Here is a 27,161-nt window from a genome sequence, read left to right on the forward strand (position 1 = left end):
TCGTCAACAGAGCTTCTCCAGCATGTACATACCCTGGAGACTGGTTCAGGAAGTTTGGTGGAAGATGGGTCTGGACATTTATTTCTTAAAACTAGAATCTGATAAGTAGCAAGATGCTAGAATTATTAGTTTATTCTTAAAAATTACTACATGTTCTGGGCACTAGTGGCTCATGCCTGTGTAATCCTAGCTACTCAGGAGCCTGGGATATGAGGATTAGGGTTCAAAGCCAGGCTGGGCAGCAAAGTCCAAAAGATTCTTATCTCCCATTAACTACCAAAAAAGGCCTGTCCCTGGACATATTGCTCAGGGACGGGACAGGCACACACAGATCTCTTTTGTGATTATAGGCATGTGCCATCACTCCTATGTAGCAGTATTAAAATGGTTTTTTTTTTTTGACTGAAGATGCCTGGATTAAGATGTAACTTTCCATTTTGATACGTGTGTGTGTGTGTGTGTGTGTGTGTGTGTGTGTGTGTGTGTGTGTGTGGGCCTTGGTCTCAGGGCCTGGGCATGTTCTTAAGCCTTTGTGCTCAAAGCTAACACTCTGTACCACTTGAGCCACAGTGCCAGCTTTTTTTGGGTAGCTTATTGGAGATAAGAGTTTGCTGGGGACATTTCTGCCCTGGCCAGCTTCAAACCACAATCTTGGGATCTCAGACTCCTGAGTAGCTAGGATTACAGGTGTGGCTCATTTTGACAGACTTGAAAAAAAAAAAGTTTAGTCTATTAGTTTTAATTTCTTTACATTCCAATAGAAACCTTTGGAATTTAAGCCAGGGTAAATTAGCTGAACATTTAAAAAACTTTATTTAAACCCAGTATCTTAACTAAATACACATGCATAGCTTTCTTAGCTATGCAATTTTGTTAAGTCTGTATTACACCAAAGTAGTAGTATTTCAAACTCTCTTCAACTATACTGGAGGCAACTTATTGCGAAAGCACTGTGTATGTTGGCTGGGGTGGCTCACGTGGCAGAGCACCAGCTGTGAGCAGGAAAATACTGTGTGCTGAGAAATGGTGAAAGATCTGTCCAGTCTACAAAATTAATGTTTGTTTCATCTAACTGGCTTCTATGACTTGGATCCCAAATTATCATCAAAGAAATTATCATCATTATCATTATCATTAAATTATCATTAAAGAAATACACCAATAAACACATTAAGTTTATTATAGATGTAGTTTAAAACTCAAAAATAAATAAGCCACAACTAACGCATTGTATAAATGTCACCATGATGTCTGATCAGCATTATGAAAACTGTGTGAAACAAAGTAATCAATGACTAAAGATGAAGCAGTGAAATAAATTAGTATGTGGGAAGAGTAGGGGTAAATATCAGGATACTGTTAAATTTTCTGTGTTCACTTGGAAGGAAAAGGACCATTGTGAAACTATGACAACTAAAAGTTGTGATTTAGTTACAAAATTTAAAAACCCAAAGCTTATAAAAAAAAACTCAGGTATAAAATATTTAATAATTCACAATGTTAAAAATTAGGCTAGTTTCTTAACTCCTTTTTCTTTTTTGTTTCCCAGGTCCCCAGCATGCTGGACAAGTTTTCTGACTATGCAACATAATGTATTAAATTTAGGAGACAAGTGATTTCTAGTATGCATTTTGTATTTAGAAAACTTCTCTTAGAATTTAGTATTTATTTTTAAAAGTGCATAATAGATATGATAGGCTTATCAAAATTTTTCAAAACTTGGTATACATTCCTCATTTCCAATAATCTACAAACCTAATAAAATATAAACTGAATCAAATTTTGAAACTGTCTTTGGACTAGATAAAAACACCAAGTATCTATTTTAAAAATATAGTCTCAAATAACTAAAATAAAAAATACTGACCCAACTGACCACTGTTTTTCTCCAGAATACCTAATTCTAAATAAGCAAAACTTTATTTATACAGTTTTCTAGTTTCAAGGGAAGCATTTCTTTTAGTTTCATTTAGAAAAGTTACTTCTAAATGAATATACTGGTAAGAGAAATAGCAGTATTCTTTTCAGTACCTAAATTTCCACTGAAGTATGTTAAATTTTGTCCCCAGAGTTTATGAACTGGCCTATGGGACTCACAGGCAGCAACACAGATGGAGAAAAAAAAAATCCCATAGAATCATACATAGAGTCTACTTCAGCAACTGAAGAGCAATTCTAAAATGCAAAGCAAAAACCCAGTTAAGGCAGCTTTAAAGGAGAATAAAAGTTATTCACCCGAAATAGTGCTACCACAGTGTAATTCATTCCTTAAAAAACTGTATGTCTAGCCTTAAGAGCCAAAAATCAAAACCAGCACTGCAGTTATGATGCAGCCTCAGCTGTTGTTACTTCAGTGAATGAAAAAATAATTATCATAACTCAAATGAACAACATTTAATATGAATAGGAATATATTTTTTATCAGAGATGTTTATATATACTACCAGACATGTGTTAGCAATTCCCAGTTGCTCTCAAAGTCAATACAACTGTTGTAGAAAAATCAACTGTGGCTCTGAATACCCATTCACAGCGGACCTCAGCAATGTATCTGATGTAGGAGACTGATTATCAGAGACAGGAAGAAGCATGTGCTGGTCCTCAGTCCCAAGTGGAAGAGCCAATGGTAGAGTCATATCAAAAGGCTTCACATCTATCGTTTCTGACATAGGACTTTTTTGTATGGAATCTTGTTCACTCAAAGTATGATCCTCAACACTGGAATCTAAACTTTTATCTGCACCTGCAATGGAAGGGGAAAAATGTTATACTATCTTTAAAAATAAAGTATCTAAACAGACTAATCTACTGACAGGTCTCTGAAATTACATTCCAACGTCCACACCTTAGTGTAAGCTGTTCCTTTTACTGATATGCCTAGGGTAGTCTGAGTCTCAAGGACAGATTCAAGCACCACGTCTATCATAAAAATTAGGTCAATTATTCCAAACCAGAGTGAGCTTTTTCTTATGTACTTTAGCACATTCTTGTCAAGTTTCATATTCTGCTCTGTGGTACCATTGCTATTAAATACTAAATTCCTCAACTGGAATATAAATATTTTCCTAAGTTCTTCAAAGTACTCAACAGATCAAATGAATACTATTTGTTCATTGGAGATATACATACATACATATCTATATATACATACATATACACATATTTATTTTTGTGCCAGTCCTGAGGCTTGACCTCAGGGTCTGGGCACTGTCCTTGAGCTCTTTTTGCTCAAGGCTAGCACTCTACCACTTGAGCCACAGCGCCACTTCTGGCTTTTCTTGTGTATGTATGTGGTACTGAGGAATCAAACCTACGGCTTCATGCATGCTAGGCAAGCACTCTACCACTAGGCCAAACTCCTGGCCTTCACTGGATATTTTAATAAATAGCTATCAGTATTCTGTGAGTTCAAGTTCAGAGAAGTATGGAACTTTTCATCTATCGTCAAGGGTGAGAAATTCTGTACTGGAAGAAATTATCAAAACAACTGAAGATGAACTTTTTTTTGCCAGTCCCAAGGCCTGAGCTCAAGGCCGGGCACTGTCTTTGAGCTTCTTTTGCTCAAGGCCAGTGCTTTACCTCTTGAGCCACAGCACCACTTCTGGCTTTTCCTATTTGTGTGGTACTGAGGAATTGAACCCCAAGCTTCATGCATGCCAGGCAAGCACTCTACCACTAAGCCACATTCTCAGCCCAAAAGATGAACTTTTTTTTATGACCAGTTCCGGGGCTTGAACTCAGGGCCTGAGCACTGTCCCTGGCTTCTCTTTGCTCAAAGCTAGCACTCTGCCACTTGAGCCACAGCGCCATTTCTGGCTTTTTTCTATATATGTGGTGCTGAGGAATCGAACCTAGGGCTTCATGTATATGAGGCAAGCACTCTTGCCACGAGGCCAGCCCAAAAGATGAACATTTATCTTCAGTTTCCATTAGCTTTATTTGTTTCTGTCACTCCAAAGTGTTGACATGATTTCACTATACTTATTACATTGTATACATGCATAGAAATGTTCCAGTGAAATCCTCCCTTTTATACCAATACATGCTAATAAAAACAAAAGCAGAAAAGGAAAAAATAAACCACACATTTGCTTTCATAAAATCCTAATTCTCAAAGCCGGGCATCAATGTTTCACATGTGTAATCCTGGCTACTCAGGAGGCTGAGCTTTGAGGATTATGGTTCAAAGCTAGCATGGGTAGGAAAGTCTATGAGATATTTTTCTCCAACTAACTATCAAAAAGTTGGAATTGGTGCTGTGGCTTCAAGTGGTAGAGTGCTAGCCTTGAGTGCAAAAGCTCGGGGACAGTACCCAGGCCCTGAATTCAAGCCCCAGGACTCACAAGTGTGTGTGTGTGTGTGTGTGTGTGTGTGTGTGTGTGTATTTGTAATTCTCAGTTTTCATCCCAGATTACTCTTAGTTCAACTAGTCAAGAATATGTAGTCAAAGTAAAACCTGTAAGGACGAGGATGCATAGTTCAACCCTCCTGCCTCTGCTTACTGAGGAATGAGATTACCTGTGTGCACCACTACATTTGTTACAAGTGATATTTTAGATTTTTTTGGCCAGTCCTGGGGCTTGAACTCAGGGCCTGGGCACTGTCCCTGAGCTTCTTTTGCTCAAGGCTAGCGCTCTACCACTTGAGCCACAGAGCTACTTCAAGCTTTTTCTGTGTTATGTGATGCCGAGGAATCGAGCCCAGGGCTTCATGAGGCATGCCAGGCAAGCACTCTACCACTAAGCCACACTCTTAGCCCCACAGCGATGTTTTAAAAGAAGGGCTTATTTAAATCAGAAACTGAAAGAAATCGAGAAAAGCCAAGAAATCAAGAGAGAACTTTAGTGCAAATTATGAAGTCACATATTTGTGCATGTCCAGTTTGAAAACAAGATACATGCCAGGTGCTGGTGGCTCACACCTATAATCCTAGCTACTCAGTAGGTTGAAATCTGAGGATCATGGTTCAAAGCCAGCCCAGGCAGGAAAGTCCATGAGACACTTATCTCCAATTAACTAACAGGAAACTGGAACTGGCACTGTGGCTCAAAGTGGTAGAGCGCTAGCCTTGAGCAAAAGAGCTCAGTGACAGTGCTCAGGCCCTGAGTTCAAGCACCACAACTGACAAAAAATAAAACAGACACAGAATGTAATTTGCTAGAATTTTACACTTCAACTTACGGTTCACATGGCATGAATATGATAGCAGTATACTTAAAAAATACATAAAAATTTACCAGAATGGACCTTTGTTTTATGTTTCTTTAAATTTTTAATATCTGTGTAAGAATTGCCACACAACTCGCAGATGAATGGTCTTTCTCCTGAAAAACAAGTTAAAAAGTTTAAAACTTAATTTTAAAAACTGTTGGCCAAGGCAAAAAAAATCAGTGTTTATGAACATAAAGCAAAAGTTATATTATTTAAATTTGGTTTCAAACTCACATTTTCATTACTTGGTTATTAATAAACACAGTGGAATGAGAAGACCTGTTTACATAGGTGCATGTTCCTCTATAGAAAGCATATCCCAATTTCAGGGAAAATGTTCATTTTCATGTTTTGAAATTTACAAACTATAAAATAACCTACTCTTATTTCTATCAGATACGTACTGGGTATCAAATATATGCCAGACCCTGGCTAGGAACTAGAAAAAATACTAAGTTTAGCTTCTGCTTTTATATAGCTTACAAATGAGAAAATCCTTAAAAAATGACGTTACAATATAAAAATTTTTTGAATTATGAACTGCTCTGGCTAGGGATATAGTTAAAGTAATAAAGCATTTGCCTAAAATGCATGAGGCTCTGGTTTTGACCTCCCAGCACTGGAAAAAAAAACAACTGCTGAAGAACCAAGGAACATGTAAATAAGAAGGTTAATAAGGAAAGTTGATGTTGGGCCAGGTGCTGACAGCTCACACCTGTCATCCTAGCTACTCAGGAGGCTGAGATCTGAGGACCATGTTTAAAGCCAGCCTGGGCAGGAAAGTCAATGAGACTCTTATCTCCAATTAGCCACCAGAAAACCAGAAGTGGCATTGTGGCTCAAAGTGGCAGAACACTAGCCTTGAGTGGAAAAGCTCAGGGACAGCGCCTAGGCCCCGAGTTCAAGCCCCACAACAAACAAGGAACAACAACAAAAAGAAAAGTTGATGTCATCTTACTATTATATCTTCCTTTCCATTTCATTCTTTTCCCTCTGTAGCACTAGGATTTGAACTCATGGTTTCATGAATTTTATCATCTGAGCCATGCCCTCAACTTTTCTGCTTTAACTTTTCGATAAGGTCTTGCATTTTTGCCTGGGGCCAGCCTATCACTGCAATCATTCTGCATAGGCTTCCCTTGAAGCTGGGACCACAAGAATGAGTTGTCATATCCAGCTTGTTGATTGAGAAGGAGTCTTGCTAACCTTTTGGCCAGTTAGACCTTAAACCTTATCATCCTGATCTCTCCCAACCAAGTAACTGGCATTATAGGCAAGAGTCCTGATACCCAACTATTCCTTTTCATTTCTTGATATAGTTCTAGTTTGACCTAAATTGTTTAAAAAAATTGTTTATTTTTTTAAGAAAATCTACACAATTCTTGACCAAATGTAACTTGCACTCAAAATAAAAAAACACAACAAAATAAGGAAATAAAAAGTTGATATCACACATTAAAATACTATTATATATAAATTATGACTAGATACCATATAGTCCATTATGGTTTCAAAGCCAAGGTTTACATAAAAGAAAATGAAGAGAGAACAAAAAATAATACGTTCTCCCTAAACACAGACCTGTATGGGATCGAAAGTGTTTGTTGAGCTCTCCTGAGGAAATAAAACTTTTCCCACAAATACCACATATGTATGGTTTTTCACCTAGATGGAAAATAAAAGATAGCCAAGTGGTGTACTATACCGATATAATATCATACAGATAATCTAAAGTAAGCTATTTAAATATATATTTAAATTGAAAACTCTACTGTATTTTATAGGTAGTCTCAAGTGATCCACCTTAAATGAATGAGTATACTATTTATAACTGGAAACTTCTCATAAACTAAATTCCTGAAAAAGTCTCTTCTAAGTAGAGGTAAACTGGGCAATGAGTTTTTATATGACTAAGACCACATTAAATTCATCAACCCATTATTTCAAATCTTAAAAAAATATTATTATTGTAAAGGTGATATACAGAGGAATTGCAGTTACATAGTCAGGTTATGAATATATTTCTTTTTGGACAATGTCACCCCTTTTCTCACTCTCTCCCAGTTGTTCCCTCCTATCCCCACCCACAATCTTTCAAATCCTGCTCTCTGCTGTATTATTAAAGGAGAAAATGATCATTTAAGGAAGATTATTAATTGTAAAAGCCTACTCTACCAGAAAAGAAAAAAGAACATTCTTTGACCATTATAGTTTGCTTCAAATCTCACCATTACATCTAAGTTACAAACCTTTGGAAGTCTGTGTAGGAAAAGTCATAATAAATTACAAAGTCATCATCTACCCTTTAACTTCACTCTACTATTATATCCAAGGAAATAAATTGTCAAGAGGCTAAGGTTTTTTAAAGTCCTAAATCAAGTCTTAATTGCAATTTATACAGTAGCAAAATTATCTCACTAATTTTAATGTATACAAGTTACTCAATAAGATTTTTTTACCTACCTTGTATTCTAGAAAACAAGTCAGTTTTTACATCTAATATTTATGTGAAAACCATAGACAGCTTTAAAATGTACAAACATATTTAGATCTACCTTTTGTCAAGATCCAGTTCGTTTTTTATTTACAACTTTCCTTGCTTCAATCAGCTTCTCCATGGTAAACTCTTACCTGTGTGTTTTCGAGAATGAGTGATAAGAGAACTAGAGACAGCAAATGCCTTCCCACAGGTGTCACAAACATAAGGTTTTTCTCCAGTATGCCTGCGGACATGATAGGTCAGTGTGCTGGCTTGGGCAAATCTCTGTCCACATCTGTCACAAACATATGGCTTCTCTCCACTATGTTTCCTATCAGTAAACACACACACAAGGTCACAGTCTGGTAAGCAAAACAATTTGGAGGTTAATCTACAGAAAGCATTGTTCATAGCATTTTATTAAACCACATCTTTTTAGGTTAAAATAAGATGAATAGTTGTTTCTATTAAAACACTGCTCAAAATAAATGTTTTATAGCCGGGCGCTGGTGGCTCACACCCGTAATCCTAGCTAATCAGGAGGCTGAGACCTAAGGATTGAGGTTCAAAGCCAGGTTGGGCACGAAAGTCTCTGAGACTCTTCTCTCCAATAAGCAACCAGAAAACCAGAAGTGGCTCTGTGGCTCAAGTGGTAGAGCACTAGACTTGAGCTGAAGAGCTCAGGGACAGAGCCCAGGCCTAGAGTTCAAGCCCCACGACCAACCAAAATAAATTAAGTGCGTAAGTAATGTTTCATTATCAAACCATTAGTTCTAGTGGGGACGAGTCCTGTAATCCTAAGAGGCCAAGATCTGAGGATTGCCAGCCCAAGTAGGGAAGTCTGTGAGATTCTTATTTACCATTAAAAAGCCAGAAATAGAGCTGTGGCTCAAGTGACAGAGCAGACTTGAGAGAAAAAGCTAAGGGACAGTGCTTGAGTTCAAGCCCCAGTACTGGTACCAAAAAATTCTGAGATCAGTTAAAGTTTTGCCACCATCTTTGAGCACCTGATACTGCAGTTGCTGTTGTTAGTCTATTCACTCTCATGTGTCAAAAACTCCTTCCTCAAACTTCTAGCACTTTCTCTCAGGTGACATTCTGCTTCCTATTTCTCTTAGAAAGTTTGAAGTAATTGGTAACTACCACCTGCTCCCACTGGCAGCAGACTTTCACATAGTTTCGCAAGCATGTGGGGTTGTGGGGTTATAAAGAGTCACCCAGACATCAAGGTAAGGCCAATAGGGCAGGCAGTATTGGAGTTCCAGACAGTAGATGTGAAGTTATAGATTTGATGTCTGTCCTGCTGGGTTTCCATCATTGGTCCAGTCCTACCTTGATATTCTCCTATTCCTCTCATTCCATTTTAAATGAAAATGCTTAGCTTAGCCCGTGCCACTGTACCATTGAAGCACGTAAATTATTTATTTTTACATGTATTCACAATTAGTGCGTGTTCAGTTTTAGAAGAGACTTTGGACTTGGATTTTTTGAGTAGTACTGAAACTGTTCAGATGGGGGTGGTGGTGGGGGTGGGGATGGGCTTTGCATTTTGCATTGTAAGATGAACATGACCTTTGAGGCCAGAGACATTGTAGTTTGTATCTGAAATGTCTCACCCCACAGGCTCAGGTGGAGGACAAAGTCTCACAGAGATGAGGCTTTGGGGAAGTGATTGGAGCCAAAGATAGATCTCTTTAATGGGTTAATCCTCCGAATGCCTACCTGGATGAATATGACTAAGGAACCCAGAGCTCTGCCTGGGATGCCCAGCATTCTCTTCTCAAAGCAAGTAAGTTTACATTTTTCCACAGTAAGCCTGTGATGGGTGAGATCCATCCAATTCCTGAGGTGCCCTCAGGAGATCTTTCCCTATTGTCCCTATAGAAAGTACTTCTTCCTTTTCTTTAATGTGTGTGTGTGTGTGTGTGTGTGTGTGTGTGTGTGTGTGTGTGTGTGTGACTATGGTTTGAATGCATGACCTTGCATTTGCTAGGAAGGTGCTTTACCTCTGAATCACACACTCATCTATGGATGGGTTCAAAATCAGATGGGCTATTAGGAAGTGGGATCTAGTTGAATGGATGAAGTCTTTGAGGCTGTTCCCTGGGAGGCTGTCCTGTTGTGGGCCTTTTTTCCCTCTCTACCTCTCTCTACGGCTGCCATAATGCGAGCAGCTCTGCTCTACTAGGCCCTCGCTGCCATGACGCTCTGCCTCACAAGAGGTCCAGAAACAGCAAAGCCAACTGACCAACTGACTGACACCTGTGAAGGTGTGAGCCAACATAAATGTTTCTTACTTCCAGTTTATTTGCTCAGGTAATTAGACATAGTGACAGACAGCTGAGCCATGAGGACATAAAGGACATGTTGATCATTGCACTGCTAAAATCATACTCTTCAACTTAAAACTGCTCTACCCACAAACCTCCACCTCAGGAGACAGTAATTCTGTGTTTTCAAATTCTTCAGGCCCTAAACCTTGAAATCACTTTTGATTCTTTCAATGTACTTACTGACAAGCAATCTGTCAGTAAATTCAGTTAGTTCTACCTCTCCAATGTATCCAGAATCTGTCTATTACTTACCATCTAGGTCGGAACCATCAGGCCACTCTCACTTGGGTTCTATCCATTGATTTCTAACTGGTCACCCTGCTTCCACCCTTACAATTCAAAAGTATTTTACTAATATAGCAGTCAGAATGATTGGCTTAAAATGCAAACGAGATCATATCACTTATTTCTCCATCTCAACAGGAAAAGGTTCACAACTGCCAACCAAAAAAACCTTGTACCACGCAAGCACCGTATCACCATTCTCACTTATTTTCTAGTTTTCCCTGTTTCTTACTTATTCCCCTCCAACTGCAATGGCTTGCAGTTCCCTAAATGTGCTAGTTATTCAGCATGGTAGAGCTACAATTAGAACTCTATTATCCTGAATTCAGATACAGTAACAAGTTCATAAGACTATGATAATTAACAAACTTAAAGGTCAGATGGCTCATTTTTGTTTACCTTGCATGAATCTTGAGATTGCTAGAAGTTGCAAACTGCAAATTGCAAACATCACATTGATAGGGCTTTTCTTCCCCATGGTGCATACGACTGTGGAAGACAAGCTGGCATTTCTGAGCAAATCCTTTATCACACAACTCACATTTATATGGCCGCTCACCTAAACAAACAAGAAAAATTCTGTTTTAATTGCTAAAGGCAAATAGGTTTTCAAAAGTGGTCATCAATAGTACCAGTTTGGATATTCAGAAAATGCTAACTGCTAAGAACAATAGCAACCAAGATCTCTTTCCAGACTATTTGAAAATATTAATAGATTAAAGAGAAGTTGTTTCTCAACTCATAATAGTAAAAGGTGACCAACAAGAGAAAAATGTATTGCATCTAAAAACACATAGCTCTTATGTATACCAATGGGTGTTCAAACTTTGTCACCAAAAAAGGACACGCAAAATAAAACTACAGAAGCTGAGAAAAGAAGTTATGCGTAATTCAGAAACCAACAGTCTAGGAAGCATATAAAGAAATGTTAGGGGGCTGAGGATATGGCCTAGTGGCAAGAGTGCCTGCTTCATATACATGAGGCCCTGGGTTCGATTCCCCAGCACCACATATACAGAAAATGGCCAGAAGTGGCGCTGTGGTTCAAGTGGCAGAGTGCTAGCCTTGAGCAAAAAGAAGCCAGGGACAGTGCTCAGGCCCTGAGTCCAAGCCCCAGGACTGGCCAAAAAAAAAAAAAAAAAGAAATGTTAGTACTACCAAAAATCATCCTGAGTTGTAGTTATATTTATCTTACAACTGCAATGTGTTAAATACTTAGAAAGCTTAAGCATATTTTGGGAGAAAATATAAGCTATAAAGAAGCAATGCAGGGGCTGGGAATATGGCCTAGTGGCAAGAGTGCTTGCCTCCTACACATGAAGCTCTCGGTTCGATTCCCCAGCACCACATATATGGAAAACCTGTGGCTCAGGTGGCAGAGTGCTAGCCTTGAGCAGGAAGAAGCCAGGGAAGGTGCTCAGGCCCTGAGTCCAAGGCCCAGGACTGGCCAAAAAAAAAAAAAAAAAAAGAAGCAATGCATTGGGATTTGCATGTCAATTAACAATACTGTAGCCATTAATATTTGGTTTGTAATCACAAAGTTTCAAGTGTCTAATACTGAAATATTTTTATGAATAAAAGAATGGCAAACGTTGGTCATAAGTAGTCAACGTTGTATGCTACCAAACTCTCTATTAAAAACAACAACAGGGGGCTGGGAATATGGCCTAGTGGCAAGAGTGCTTGCCTAGTACACATGAAGCCCAAGGTTCAATTCCCCAGGACCACATATACAGAAAATAGCCAGAAGTGGTGCTGTGGCTCAAGTAGCAGAATGTTAGCCTTGAGCAAAAAGAAGCCAGGGACAGTGCTCAGGCCCTGAGTTAAAGCCCCAAGACTGGCAAAAAAAAAGAAAGAAAGAAAGTAAAAACAACAACAGTAGTTTAAAGCTTGGCACAGGTGGCTCAAACCTGTCATATTAGCTACTTAGCAAACTGAGATCTGAGGATCACAGTTTGAAGCCAGACTTGGGCAGGAAAGTCCATGAGACTCTTATTTCCAATTAACCACCTCCAGAAGTAGAGCTATGGCTCAAAGTCATAGAACATAAGTCTACAGCAAAAACCTCAATGCCCAGGCCCTGAGTTCAGGCCCCATGACAAACAAAAAAATAAAAACAAGCATTATAGGCTGGGGTTATACCTCAGTGGTAGAGTGCAATATCATATTTCAAGTCCTAGGTTAAGTCCCCAGAACAAAACAATGAAACTATTCTAGTCAGAGTATAAAATAATCACATTTTCCCCACAAGCCAGTCTTACCTGTATGAGTTCTTACATGCGTTTTCAGCTGGTTACACTGTGTAAATGCTTTTCCACACAAGTGGCAGACATAAGGCTTCACTCCTTTGTGTATTCTCATGTGCCTTCTCAAGCTGCTGGCTTCTGAGAATATTTTCCCACATGTGTTACACATTGGCTTGGCCTTGGAGTACCTCTGGTCCAGCTCTTCTCCAGAGTTCTCCACCTCATAAGGACTCCTGACACTGGCTATGTTAGACAGAGAATGTTCTTTCAGAGCACAATTTGGCTGTGATTTTCCACGTTTCCGTTTCACTGTAGGAGTCTGCACAGCATCTTGCGCAGGTGAAGTATTTTCCACAACTGAGGTCAATTCGAGTTCTGAATGATCATTTCTTTGGGCAACTTGTTCAACTACAGATGTGGACAATTTATTTGCATCTAAGGATTGAGCAGATGTGTTCTCTAAAATGTCACCAGAATATTGCAGTGTTTTATTCTGCCCTGTTTTCTGAGAATTGAAAGCCTTTTTCTTCTTTTTAGTTTGTGATGACTTCTTTGCTAAAGCCCCTTGTTTAGGATTTGCTTGACCTAAATCTTCAGACACTTCTGATTTCTCCCGATTGTTATAATCTCGAAGAGTAAGAAGACAAGACTGTTGGTTCAATTCAATGTTTCCAGTAATACTGGACATCTCTGTAGAAGAGGGACTAGCAATAAAAGCAAAATCTTCCATCTTTATTTTACATTTAGTGACCACCTCTTCCACTTTGAGATAGTCAGCAGCCTGATGAATTTCTTTCACATTCCAACTGTAAGGAAACAAGGCTAAATGACAATATTCTGATCAAAGAAAAACTGCTTTTGATAACAGAGTTGAAAATATAATTCCATCTATTTTAGAGACCTAATGAAGCAGGATAAACAAGTTGTAACTTAAAACAACAAAGGTACAAAAACTTAATTCTGTCAGAATTAAAGTTGAGACAAAGATCCCCAATTTTACAGAACCTAAAAATATGAAAAATGTCAATCCGTAGCAGTAATTACCTATTTCAGAAAAATATGTTACATTTTCTGGCTGTTTTAAAAAGAAACTGAACACAAAAATAGTTGTTAACAACTCACTGTTTCCTCTCATTTTCCTGAGGCCTCTTCAGACAGCAACCAATTTTTCTAGATAGGCAACAGGAAGAGTCTAATGAAAATTCTTTCCTAGCATTTCCCTTTCTACCCTGGGAGGGAGGTTTGAACTGTGCTTCTCAGACTATACTATGCATGTGAACCATTTCAAATCCAGTGAGTGTGTGACAGGGATGGAGATTCTGTCTTTGAACGCATGCTCTACTGAGGCCTGTGCCCTGGGGCTGTGGATCATGGTTAGGGACAGGAGGTTTTAGAATGTGTGAAACTTTCTCCCCCTTTCTATCATTTCTTGGTGATATTCAACCTAAATTGGCTGCAAAGTTTGCCCTTTTAGAGAATACAGAAAGACAATCCATGTTGTTCAAAAATTTGGGGAACAGGCATGACTGACTCACTTCTGTTATCCTGGGGATCACTGTTACCAGAGTTTGAGCTTATGTTGGGAAATAATGAGACCCTATCTCAACAAGTAAACTAAGTATGGTGGTTTATCCCAGCTACACAAGGAGTATAAACAGGAGGATCATGGTCCAGAATGACTCTAGAAAAAAGTTCCAGACCCTTTCTGAAGAATAACCAAAGTAAAAGTGCCAAGGAGTGACTCAAAGGGTGCAGTGCCTGCCTAGCAGGCTTGAGGTTCTGAGTTTAAACACCAGTATCACTACAAACAAAAATGAAAAAAAAAACTGTACAAATAAATGGATATGTGAAACTAAAACCCCCTTCTATACCTATATGATTTTTTTTTTTTTTTTTTTTGCCAGTCGTGGAGCTTGAACTCCGGGCCTGGCTTCTTTTTGCTCAAGGCTAGCACTCTACCACCTGAGCCATAGTACCACTTCTGGCCTTTCCTATTTATGTGGTACTGAGGAATTGAACCCAGGGCTTCATGTATATGAGACAAGCACTCTACCACTAGACCATATTCCCAGCCCCCATATGATTTAAGTTAAAATTTGTGATGAAATTTTTAAAAATAGCTGGCTAGCATCATGAACCTATAAGATTTTGAAAAGCGGGGCTGGGGATATGGCCTAGTGGCAAGAGTGCTTGCCTCCCATACATGAAGCCCTAGGTTCGATTCCCCAGCACCACGTATACAGAAAATGGCCAGAAGTGGCGCTGTGGCTCAAGTGGCAGAGTGCTAGCCTTGAGCAAAAAGAAGCCAGGGACAGTGCTCAGGCCTTGAGTCCAAGGCCCAGGACTGGCCAAAAAAAAAGATTTTGAAAAGCATCCTGAAGTATCTACAATTTTCTACCCATGTTGACTTCTTTCCTCCAGTGCCGTGTATATGGTTCCTTATTTAACCTAGTATGATAGCTTTTAAGAAACTCTTCATTACAACCATTTTCCAGCTCATTATAGATCAAGTAGATTCACAGGCTAATTGATTAACCAATAACCAGCTTACAAAGTTTTATTTTCTTGTGAAAACCTATCCAAAGTCCTTAACCAAATCACACATTAACTTTTAGTATATAATGTATCTTAGTAATTCTCCTAAATAAGAAATATTACTTAAAACATTATTTTTATTGGCCTTTGACTATCATTTTTAAAATAAACCATGAATCTCAATCTTCATAGTAAATTTAATTCTGTATTTGCAAAAAAATTGCACAAATGCCCCCAATACATATTAAAAACAATCTTATTTACCTTATACAAATTTTTTCTTACATGCATACAGCATTTTCTAAAAACATTTTATCCTTATGCATATGTTGATTTTGTTACATTAGGTTATTTTAAAACACAGTAAATGAGACACATCCAGAGTAAACATCAAATTTATGCTTTTACTTAACTAAAACAGATCTGTTAGCTTCAAATTATATCTGTACTTTGTGTTCTATTAAATAAGCCACCAGACAGATAACAAGATTAGGTAGCCTTAACCCAGTGCTGAGGGCTCACACCTATAACCAATCCTACTCAGGAGGCTGAGATCTGAGGACCCCAGATTGAAGCCAGCCCAGGCATGAAAGTCCATGAGACTCTTATCTCCAATTAACCACCAGAAAACTAGAAGAAGTAGTACTGTGGCTCAAATTGGTAGAGTACTAGCTTTAAGCAAAAGAGCTCAGGAACAGTGCCCAGGCCCTGAGTTCAAGCCCCACAACCGACCAAAAAAAGAAAAAAGATTAGGTAGTTTTTAAGACCACCAAGACCAACCAAGCATTAAATCATACTGATTGTTCAATTCTGAAAGAGTAATAACATAACTATTTACACACACACTATAATCTCAATAACAGTTAAGAGAACGAATCAGCATTTCTTTACTTCAATAGTTGATCTGTTTTCATCTTTTGAAGGTCATTTCATTACTCATTGCAAAGTATATGCTAAACTCCATAATGGATTAGTTCCAGTAATATAAAGAACATGCCTGTGAAATCTATTATAACCCTCATTTTACATGCCAGTGAACTTAGTGGGGGCTGTAGCTCAGTGATAGAGCACTTGACTAGCAGGCACTGAGCTGCATCCCTAGTACCATATAAATACACACAAAACTCAAGGTTCTAGAAAAATTTAACCTTCAAGATCACAAAGTTTTGACCTTGAGCCAATTTACTATTTTATTATTCTGCTTGTTTTGTTAATTACTAGATTAGTCTGCTAATTTGGTAGAAGCCTTCTAACTCTCCCGGGTATACCTGACAACTAACTACTCAGCTCGCCAGGAAAAAAATGCACCAAAAAAAGTTTGAACAAGATACCAGGCTCTCCTTCACATTGGTTCTTCGTATGACAGTGCAAAGAAAGATGCTCTGTTGTGGACTGAATCAGTAAGAAAGAGAAACCATCAAATTCAAAGTCAACCAAAATTCACTGGTCTGAGACTATTTTCTATTACAGAGGCACCTGCATAATGAACTATTTAGCATATTTGAAGTACTTATGAGTTCAATCTATCACAGTGCTTTGTTTCTTTAATCACCTTACACAGACTGACTCACTTAAAGATATCATTGTATCAAAATTTTAATGTAATTCCAAAACATTTCTTTTCTTTCTTTCTTTTTTTTTTTTTTTGGCCAGTCCTGGGGCATGAACTCAGGGCCTGAGCACTGTCCCTGGCTTCTTTTTGCTCAAGGCTAGCACTCTACCACTTGAGCCACAGCACCACTTCCAGCTTTTCCTGTATATGCAGTGCTGAGGAATTGAACCTAGGGCTTCATGCATGCTAGGCAAGCACTCTACCAGTGAACCACATTCCCAGCCCTTCCTTTTTTACAGGTACCGAGAATCAAAAACTCAGGGCCTTTCATGAAATGTGCTACTACTTGAGCCATGCCCAGAGCCAAACATTTCCTTTTATAAGGCCTGAGAATTATCCTGATTGTAGCTTTGTAAAGAAGTGCATTCTCATAATCAGCCACAATACAAAAGGGGAGGAACTGGCTTAATGTGTACATGCATATATTTATAGAGATCTACTGTAAAACCATGACTATACAACAAAATGTTAATTGTGGCTATCCGCGAGTAGGACATCAAGATTTTTTTTTTAATCCTTTCACTTTTTCTCTAAGAAATACCCAAGAAGAGACTAAACAAAGGAAACTACTGTTACTTTCAAGTTGAGGTTTCATGTACATCCTTATTTAATCTTTACAATAACACCAAGGTAATTATTACCATCTGGGTTTTTGTGGGTTTTGTTTTATTGTGTGTGCAGTTACTGGGGCTTGAATTCAGGGCCTGGGCACTGTGCTTTAGCTTTCTCAGTCAAAGCTGACACTTTTCCACTTGAGCCACAGCCCTATTTTTGAGCCCTATTTTGAGGGTTGTTTCTTTTTTGTCCCCTGCTCAGGTTGCCTTCAAATCCCAATACCCAAATCTTAGGCTCTTGAATAACTAGGATTATAGGTGTGATCCATCCATTTCTAGTTTCTCTTTTTGTTTGTTTTCTTTTTAACAAATTGTGAAACTGAGGCCTAAGGAGGCTTAAAGAAACAGTGAGTAGCAGGCAAGATTTAATTCTAGGCCCACTTCCCTAAGAGATGGAGGAAAGAGAGGCATAAATGGTTCCATTTCTCTTTAATCATCTATCTTTACATTTTCTCTTGCAAGCAGGAATGTGTTACCATTAATCTAGCTATATGATTCATTATGTAGGGAAGATACAGTATGGCATTATCAAGCTCTTTAGAACTGACTTGTTAAGGTGTTAACAGCGACAAACGTGAAGAAGCAAAATAGGATCCCTGAGTTAACAAGCATTAGGTAACAGTGGTTATCAATGGGTGGCAGAATTTCCCTTTTATTTTTTCTACTTTTCTCTATTAGCTAGGTAAACAAACACTGTCATTTATTTTGAAATGAAGTTACTCTTCAGATCAAAATCAGGAAGAGTCCTGCAAACAGCTGTTTATGGCTAGCAATGCAAGCAACCTTTTAGGAGCCTAAAGGGTCTTCCTTCTTTCACCATCTTCATTCTAACCACTTTACAAGTAGGAAATGGGGCTACTGGTGTGGCTCAAGTGGTAAAATGATTGCCTAATAAGCCTGAGTTCACACTCCAGCATTAATACAGCCAGGAAGGGGGGGGGTAGAGAGAGGGAAAGGAAAGAGAGAGACAGAGAGCAAGAGAGCGCGTGCGAGAGTGTTAGAGAGTGTACTGGAGGAATACAACAATCAAAACATAATGGCAAACTGGAATTTTCTCAAAACTGTTATCAAAGGCTCTGATTTAGCAAATAAATATGTCAGAATTCTTACCATGTACAATGTTTACATCTCTTCATTCCAAATCAGTGATAGTTGTTTATTAAAACAATGTGTAAGTATTTGAAGACTGGGTGCAGAGACTGAATTAAAAAAAATACAATTCTACTCTTGCTCTAAGGACTATAGACTAACTTCTATGATTGAACAAAAAAAAAGCATACTGTACCTGTCAAGATTTAAAGTTCCTGTGTATATAAACTCCAATAGTTTCTGAAATCCATCAGCCTTCACCTGACTTTGATCAAGAAAAACATTGTTCTCAGAAGTGCTTCTGTAGATTGCACCAAAATACTCACTAAAGGAGGCAAGGACATTCCTGTGTGCTTTAAACTGGAATTCTCCAATCACCACAGTACAGTCACAAAGAAAACCAGCTTCCCGCTGCTTGTTTAGTCTCTCTAGAAGATGCTCACAGTGGTGGGAGTACTGCATTTTGATATTAGAATGAAAGTTTACTCTTGACCTAAAAGACATAAAGAAACAGCACATCAGAAGTTTTCATCAAATATTCATCTAAGCAATTGGGGCATAGGAGGTGGTAGGCAGCAAAGGAACAAAAAAATTACATGAAGAATAGTTAGCTCTCATTCTGTCCTCTCTGAAAATCTTCATCAAATACACATGGTTTAAAAAATGCAAGTGCCTCTCCTCTCTGTTTCACCATGGACACTAATACCATCCTTAGGACACATCAATAAATGATGGTGAATAAAAACAATTCTGTGACATGCAAAAAGGGTGGAATTTACAACATTTTTATTGTTATTATAAAGGTGACATGCAAAAGAGTTACTGTTACATAAATCAGGTAACGAGTACATTTCTTTTTGGACAATGTCACCCTTTCCCTCCCTCTTCCCAGTTTTTCCCTTCTATTCCCCACCCACAAATTGCAGTTCATTTGCAGAAGTGTCTAGTGAGTACTACTGCTGCATTTGTTCACCCTTCTTTGTCCCTCCATTACCCTCCTAAAGACCGATAAACTAACAAGACAAACAGAAAACAAAAACAGCAACGAAGAAAAAAAAAGCCTTGTTCAATTCCTGAAGTTCATTTCAATAAATATCATTTTATATGACTTAGATGCACATAAGAGCATTAAGGATGGACATTTTTTTCTGTTTTGTTTTGCCAGTCTTGGGGCTTGGATTCAAAGCCTGAGCACTGTCCCTGGCTTCTTTTTGCTCAAGGCTAGCACTCTACCACTTGAGCCACAGCACCACTTTTGGCTTTTTCTGTTTATGTGGTGCTAAGGACTCGAACCCAGGGCTATGTACATGCTAGGCAAGCACTCTACCACTAAGCCACATTCCCAGCCTCAGGGTGGACATTTTTAAGGTGAACCCTCAAACTTTCAAGATCAGTAGGCAATGTACATAATGGAAGATGGGGTAGGGAACAACAAACCAGTAAAAAGATGCCTCCTTGGGACAGATAGGGGTGAGAACACAGTATTAATTTTTTTAAATTACTCTCAAATCACCAATAAAACAGTTTCTGCAAAGCACAGGTGATTGCGGGGAAGAGCAAATGTGGGTGCTGGGCCTGGGTTGCCAAAGGTTCTGTGATGTGCCTGGTGGAGGCCATAACTTCCTCCGGAGCAGTTGCCTGGAGGCAGCACGCTCGCCCTCAATACAGGGCCAGAGGTCACACCCCCTTCTCCCTAGTCCCCAGCCCAGAGGAGGCCACCGTCCTCCCTAATCATCTGCCCAGAGTAGACTTCACCCCATCCCGGTTACCAGCTCAGAACGGGCCAAACCACCTCCCTTGTCACCAAGTCAGAGGAAACCACACTCCTCCTTCACCACCTAGGTCACACCCCCAACCCTAATCACCCGCCCTAAGGAGGCCAAACCTGATCCCTTCATCTTAGCTGAAAAAAAGACGATACACACTCCCTGTCACCTGCCCAGAGGCCATACCCCCTCCCTTGTCACCTGCCCGGAGGCCACACACCCCCTACCCAGGCTCTCCACGCGAGGCTGCCAACAGAGGGCGACCACCGAAGCCAGGCCCTCCCGGCTGCTTCCAGCGGCCCTGCCCTCCTCCCAGCTCGCCTCCCGCGAATTCTCACGGCAGAGGTTGTGGCCAGGGGCCATCGCCGGGACTACCTCACCCCAGCTCTCCGCTGGCACCGCGACCTGCCGTCGAACTCCAAGAAGCCGGCGCTCGGACGGCCCGGGATCTGGAGAAGGCAAAAACGGGGGCCAGGGGTGATGTGAGCACTCACCGGTAGCCGCCCAGAGGAACCAGTTCTTTCACTCTCTCTCCGCCATCTTGGCAGGACGTCACCGCGACACGCTCCGCCTCTCCCTTCTGCCTCCCGGCGACGTCACGTCCGGTTCCGGTTTCATGGCGGCTTAGGCGACTCCGGCGCCCTCGGAGGCCCAGGCTACCATCACAGCCGCGCGTCTCCAGCATGCCACAGTCCCGTCGGAACGGCGGGCGTCAGAAGTGCAAGAAGTCAGGGCTCGTTGGCCGCACCGCGCCCATCTCCCTCATGCTGAGCGCTCCGGTCCGCCCGAATTCTCCGGTCCGGCCGCCCCGCCGGCTTCTTCGGAAGCCGCGCTGGGCGGGTGCATGCTGGGACTTGTAGTTCCTGGTCTTGTCCTGTCTTCCTCCCCAGCTCTAGGCCCCTCCCCCTGGAAGCTGCTGCTTTGTGCACTCTGGCTTTCGGCCATGGGGATTGTAGCAGCTGAGACCGATCGCCTCTTCCCCGTTTTCGTACCCCAAAGCTCATAGGACTCTCTGGGTTTTGTGTGCGCCAGCCAACCGTACCTCACCTTCCAGGATGCCCTTACCTGGTGATAGAAGTCTCAGACGCACGGAAGCGAAGCGGAGCCGTGGGGCAGACTGCACATGCGCAGCGCGAGAGGAAGGTGGGCTCCCACACCGGAAAAGGTTTCCTGCCCCTGATCACTTAATTCGATTACCTGCTTCCACTGTAGGCTTCGTGCGGGGAGGGTAAGTCAGCATACACAAAGTTGTTAGGAACAATGTCTTGTTGGTAGGTTCAGGTAGCTTTCTCCTTAGTGGTGGTGGACATTGCAAATCTCAGAAAACCACCATTTGAGCTTTTTTTTTTTTTCTTCTTTTTTTCAAAAGTTAGGTGTGCTTGGCGCCGGAGGCGCGCGCCAGCCGTCCTAGCTACTCGGGAGGCTGAGATCTGAGTGAGGATCGCGGCCCCAGAGCCAGCAAGTTTTTAAGTGTCTGGGAATGTGGAGAGGGAAAGCGAATGACGGAGGACAAAGAATATACAAGTACATGATGTCTGTATGAGAAGAGCCGAAGAAATCTCACACTGAGTGACAGAATAACAGCCTCTGTTAGGGAGTACCAGCGGGAGTGGAAGGGCTCAAAATTGAGGGTCAGTGTGGTTAAAGTACTTTGAGTATGTGAAAGTAAAACAATGAAACTTGTTGAAGTTATTCCGAGAAGGGGTGTGTGTGTGGAGGGAGAATAGTTACGGGGGTGTTGGAAGAGTTTCAGAAGGGCACATTGCACGTATGGAAATGTCACAATTGAAACCTCCCGTTGTATAATAAAACTTAAGAAAAATGTGTCTTCACCTTAAGGAATTTACTCATGCCTTCACTCTGATGAATAGTCTCAACCTGAATTAGTCCTTTGTCTTAAGATTTTTCCCTACCAGAATGTTTTTTTTTGCTGTCAATAAATCAATTTCTGTACGAGTCATATTTGTAAATAAAAGCACACCCGTTGCGTTGTTAAGAAAACATAAAGCTGGTTCTCATTATTTCTTCGTTATAAAATCGCCTTGCTTTCCCTCCCTCCCCCATGATATATTCAGAAATATTTGTGAATTTAACATACAAAGAATACAACTTTGCATCTGATGTTCAGGGGGAAAAATTAATAACTTGGGGGAAATTAAGTGGCCCAGTACATTACTCTAGTTGCGAGCCTAATTCATTTTTTTTTTTAACACGCGGCATTTCTGATTGGCAATTCTATGAAGTACACATCTGGTTAACCTACAGACTAAAGGTTGACATTTCTCATATTGTCAAGGTCATGCTTGAAAATGAACGGAGTACCCAATAGTCAACCTTACAGGCAGAAGGAAAACAGAGCTGTTTCCGCCCGGTTTCGAACCGGGGACCTTTCGCGTGTTAGGCGAACGTGATAACCACTACACTACGGAAACTGAGCTGTCCCTGCCTGGTCTAGAACTCCTTGATATAGGAATGACGCCCTTGTACTTTCCACGAAAGGCGAACTATTATCCATGTGATCTTTACTAATGGAGTGGTAGTGATGCAGAACCAAAAAGAGAAAATTATTTAAACGGTGTATCAAACTACTTCAAAAGCTTGAATTTGCCTACAGCGCTTGCAGGCGCCCAATACCAAATGCCCAAGCTCTTATTCAGCCGGGAAGAAGAAGAAGAAGGAGGAGAAGGGGAAAAAGAAAAAATAAAAATCCAAGGGCTCAGCCTCTGGTGGAAGGACGCGAGAATTACTTCTCAATCTCCTCTCGGAACGCCCACATGCCTGCTTCCAAACGCCTCAGAGGTGAGCGAATCGTATTCTGAAGAGGAGCACTTTGACAATGCACTGTTTTACCCCCCTGGATCTAAACTTCCCATGAACATTACTTTTCCTGTAAAGAAGCAGACACATCCTTATGCGCAAAAAAAAAAAAAAAAAAAAAGTGAAGATCAGCTCCCGAGGACAAAGGAAAAATCAAATCCTAAGCGACTAACATCTCGTTTTAATTGAATATATTTACAGAACATATATATATATATATATATATTCACCTATTTTCTTTAAGTACATAGATCTGTCTCAAGGAAGAAATGGAAAGCACTGCCCTAGGGGCACACAGACGCGGCAGAGGCCTTGGAACTCCTTCGCAGCTCTCCCACTCGGAGCGGAGCCTTTCAGAAGGCGGGGGGCGGGGGGCGGGGGCCTGCCGTCCCCTTCCTTCCCGCGCGCCTCCGGGTTTCCCGCGGGGCCCCGAGCTCCCACCTGTTGCGAGGTGTTGGGGGGGGGGGAGGGGGACGTGCTCGGGAAGGGTTCGACGCGCGTGCCCGTTAGCTTTTCCGGGTACTGGGGTGCAGGGGGCGGGGGTGGCGCAGCCCCACGCACCGTAACCGCGGGGCACACGTGCAGAAGCCCACGGCAACTGTCTGGGGACCCCCGCCCCCATCCTCACTCCCCCCCCCTACCGCAGCCCCACCCCCCGGGGTCCCCGCCAGCCGGGCCCCGCCCGCTCCTTTGTGACGCGGCGTTCCGAGCTTTAGGGCCCCGCACAGCCCGGAGGAGGCGCGGCCGGGCGAGCGTGCGCGGCGGGGAGGCAGCGGCATGAGCTGCTACCAGCTCCCGGTGGTGATCGACAACGGCTCGGGGATGATCAAGGCGGGCCTGGCGGGGACGCGGGAGCCCCAGTTCCTGTACCCGAACATAGTCGGCCGCACCAAGGGCCCGAAGGGGGTGGAGGGGGCCCCGGAGCTGTGCGTGGGCGACCAGGCTCAGGAACGGCGGGGCGCGCTGTCCATCAGGTGCCCCCTCCGCGCCGGCGGGGGCGGGGGCGGGGGGCGACCGTGGGATCCCGGGACCCAGAGCCCGGGGGCGGGGGGGGGGGCGGGGGGCCGGACCGCGGGGCCCCGGGACCTAGAGCCCGGGGGCGGGGGCGGGATCGGCGGGACGCACGGTCCAGCAGCTGTCTCGTCCGCGCCGGCGGGGTGAGGGGCGGGGCCCTAGGACCTAGGGATATAGGGACGCCAGATCCTAGGGTTGGGGGGCGGGGGCGGGACTCGGGCACTGAGCGACCTTGGGACCTGGGGACGGGTCGGGGAGAGCGCGATGACCAGACAAGGTCAGGATGTGTGGCCGAGAAGCCTCAGCCAGTTCCCCTTAATTGAAAACTGCGCCCCAGGCCACCGATCGCCTCGGGTACCCAACGTAGATAAGGCTGAACTGTGGAGGTTCACTTAGGAATGCTTTTTCAGTCTTGAGTTTCCTCTTCAGTTATTTGACATTACAACCACAAATAGCAGCTCGCGGGGGGGGGGGGGGTGGACGGGGGGACGGGGGGGGGGGGGGACGGGGCTCAAGCCCTAGCTACTCAGGAGGCTGAGATTTGAGGATCCCGGTTCCAAGCCAGCCCCTAGCATAAAAGTCCATGCGACACTGATCTCCAGTTAACCAAGAAAAATCTGGAATTGGAGCTGTGGCTCAAATGGTAGAACACCAACCTTGCGTGAAAAGCTAAAAGACAGTGTGCCCCAGGCCCCGAGTGCAAGCCCCCGTTACCTCCACACAAAAATGAAATAGTGTACAATGTGGGATCCCCCAAATGTTGTAAAGGGGAGAAAAAGTGGGAAGGACTGATTATAGAGAAAGGTAGCCGTGCTCGTGTTTGCTGCATTATTGCTCATAAAGGGACTGTTGGAAACTGGTTTCACTAGGATTTGAAGACAGTAGAAACTGGAACACTTACTGCCCCTATTTCTCTCCATCCAGCTACCCAGTGGAGCGCGGACTCATTACTTCCTGGGGGGACATGGAGGTCATGTGGAAGCACGTCTTTGACTACAGCCTCAAGTTAAAGCCTGGTGATGGCCCAGTCTTGATGACTGAGCCTGCACTAAACCCACTAGCCAATAGGCAACGGATCTGTGAAGTGTTTTTTGAGCATCTGGGTGTTCCTGCCTTCTATATATCCATCCAAGCTGTGCTGGCTCTCTTTGCTTCTGGCTTCACTAGTGGCTTGGTGCTGAATTCGGGGGCTGGGGTTACCCAGTCTGTGCCTGTCTTTGAGGGTTACTGTCTACCTCATGGTGTCCAGCAGCTAAATCTAGCAGGTGCTGATTTCACCAACTATCTCATGATGTTATTGAAGAACCACGGCATCATGCTGCTGAATGCTTCAGACAGAAAGATCGTTGCCAACATTAAGGAGACCTGTTGTTATGTGGCTTTGAACTACGAGGAGGAAGTGGCCAAGCAATCGAATGTTTTGGAGAAAGAGTACACACTACCGGATGGGAAGGTCCTCAAGCTCAAGGATGAGCTCTTTCGGTGTCCCGAAGTCCTCTTTTCCCCATGTCTCATGAACCTTGATGTTCCTGGCATCGACAAAATGTGCTTCAGCAGCATAATGAAATGTGATACGGATCTGAGGCATTCCTTCTTCTCCAATATTATCCTTGCTGGAGGATCCACCTGTTTCCCTGGTTTAGAAAAGCGGCTGGTTAAGGATATAGCAAAGGTGGCACCGGCTAATACTTCGGTGCAGGTTACGGCGCCCCCGGAAAGGCAGCTCTCAGTGTGGATGGGAGGTTCCATTCTTGCATCCCTCTCCGCCTTCCAGGACATGTGGATCACCGCTGAAGAATTCAATGAAGTTGGACCCAATATAGTACACCAAAGATGCTTCTGAAATACAGATAAAATGCTTCAAAGAAAAATGTTTGGAGTATTTGTGGCAACACTTTGGATAGTATGGGTTTCTGGAAGAACGGAAATTATTTCTGTTATTATTATGATGTATATATACTTTTAATTTTTGGTGCCAGTCCTGGGGCTTGAACTCAGGGTTTTGGGCACTATCTCTGGGCTTTATGTGCTCAAGGATAGTGTTCTACGACTTGTGCCACAGCACCATTTTCAGCTTTTTTGTGGTTGATTAGAGATGAGTCTTACCAGCTTTCCTGCTGAGGTTGGCTTTGAACCACAATTCTCAGATCTCACCCTCCTGAACAGCTGGGATTATAGGCATAAGCCACCGACACTTAGCTCTGTTACATTTTATAATGGGAGAAATAATAATGATGATATTAATACTGGACCAACAGTGATTATTTGTTGAATTAAAACTAAGTTAAGCTGGGTGCTAGTGGTTCATGTCTGAAATCCTAGCTACTCAGATGGCTGAGATATGAGATTGAGGGTCAAAGCCACCCTGGCAGGAAAGTCTGTGAGATTCTTGTCTCCAATTTACCACCAGAAAACCAGAAGTGGTGCTGTGGCTTAAGCAGCAGAGCACTAGCCTTGAACTGAAGAGCTCAGGGACAGCACAAAGGCCCGCAAGCCCCACAACTGACCAGAAAACAAAAACAAGTTAAATGCTATCGGAAACCCTACTCTTGACCTTGGAAAGCTTAAATTTCACTAGGAAAGAGAGCATTTTGTGATACAATAGTTTCTGTGCTAAATGAGTGAAAAGATTTAAGGCTGAGGCGGTTTCTAAGAAGGTTGCTGTTGTAAGGAAAGACTTCATCAGAAGTGTATCATAAAGGATGAGGTGACCCTAGAATAGGTGGGGGAAATAAAGAGGGCAGAATATCCGCATAAGCACAATGGAATGATCAAGGGCTTGGGGATACGCATGAATAAAACATATTGAAGGGATTTGTGTGTATGGGGGGAGCGCATGCGTGCATGTGTGCTAATGCTCGAGCTTGAACTCAGGGCCTGGTGACTGTCCCTAAGCTTTTTTGGTCAAGGCTAGCACAGATCCATTTCTGGCTTTTGGTTGGTTAATTGGAGATGAGCTGCCTGGGCTGGCTTTGACCATTTGATCCTTAGATCTCAGCCTCCTGTGTAGCTAAGATTACAGGTGTGAGTAGCTGGTGCCTACCTAGGGATTTATTTGGGGTGGGGGTTAACTTTTAGTGGTAGTAGGATTTGAACTTTGGCCTTAATCTTGCTAGGCAAGGCACTCTACATTCTGAGCTTCAAGGCATGTTTAATAGAC

The 27,161-nt window shown here is 42.2% G+C and overlaps 2 protein-coding genes and 1 non-coding gene across 7 annotated transcripts; 1 reads left to right on the forward strand and 2 right to left on the reverse strand.

The window, feature by feature from the left end:
• Positions 1–1,154: 1,154 nt before the first annotated feature.
• Mynn (myoneurin) lies at positions 1,155–21,096 on the reverse strand. 5 transcript variants are annotated; one of them, XM_048347150.1, is made up of 8 exons: positions 20,665–21,096; positions 18,601–18,897; positions 12,570–13,360; positions 10,708–10,867; positions 7,843–7,934; positions 6,793–6,876; positions 5,238–5,324; positions 1,155–2,743 (listed from the first exon to the last, which is right to left on the reverse strand). In XM_048347150.1, the coding sequence occupies exons 1-8, from the start codon at positions 20,853–20,855 to the stop codon at positions 2,481–2,483; spliced, it is 1,965 nt and encodes a 654-aa protein (XP_048203107.1). In that variant the 5' UTR covers positions 20,856–21,096; the 3' UTR covers positions 1,155–2,480. The 5 variants fall into 5 exon arrangements, with proteins under 5 accessions (XP_048203107.1, XP_048203105.1, XP_048203109.1 ...); XM_048347148.1 differs by having other exon boundaries at positions 7,843–8,021; positions 20,665–21,095; XM_048347152.1 differs by having other exon boundaries at positions 7,843–8,021; positions 20,551–20,795.
• A 1,433-nt stretch (positions 21,097–22,529) lies between these two features.
• On the reverse strand, positions 22,530–22,602 carry Trnav-aac. The gene has a single exon. It is a non-coding gene; the product is annotated as a tRNA-Val (tRNA).
• Positions 22,603–23,662: 1,060 nt separating this feature from the next.
• Actrt3 (actin related protein T3) lies at positions 23,663–25,872 on the forward strand. Its single transcript, XM_048346017.1, has 2 exons — positions 23,663–23,961; positions 24,926–25,872. Exons 1-2 carry the CDS (start codon positions 23,765–23,767, stop codon positions 25,842–25,844), a joined length of 1,116 nt encoding a protein of 371 aa, XP_048201974.1. The 5' UTR covers positions 23,663–23,764; the 3' UTR covers positions 25,845–25,872.
• The last annotated feature ends 1,289 nt before the right edge of the window (positions 25,873–27,161 follow it).

This window comes from Perognathus longimembris, chromosome 5, assembly GCF_023159225.1.
Source record: "Perognathus longimembris pacificus isolate PPM17 chromosome 5, ASM2315922v1, whole genome shotgun sequence".
NCBI classification, from domain to species: Eukaryota; Metazoa; Chordata; class Mammalia; order Rodentia; family Heteromyidae; genus Perognathus; species Perognathus longimembris.

Coding starts and splice junctions, on each gene's coding strand:
- Mynn (XM_048347148.1), bottom strand. CDS start 20,855: ATGCTGGAGACGCGCGGCTGTGATGGTAGCCTGGGCCTCCGAGGGCGC. Junction 13,361..18,600: donor GGAACTTTAAATCTTGACAG/GTACAGTATGCT, acceptor GTTTCCTTACAG/TTGGAATGTGAAAGAAATTC. Junction 6,877..7,842: donor TCATTCTCGAAAACACACAG/GTAAGAGTTTAC, acceptor TTTTCCATCTAG/GTGAAAAACCATACATATGT.
- Actrt3 (XM_048346017.1), top strand. CDS start 23,765: ATGAGCTGCTACCAGCTCCCGGTGGTGATCGACAACGGCTCGGGGATG. Junction 23,962..24,925: donor CGGGGCGCGCTGTCCATCAG/GTGCCCCCTCCG, acceptor CTCTCCATCCAG/CTACCCAGTGGAGCGCGGAC.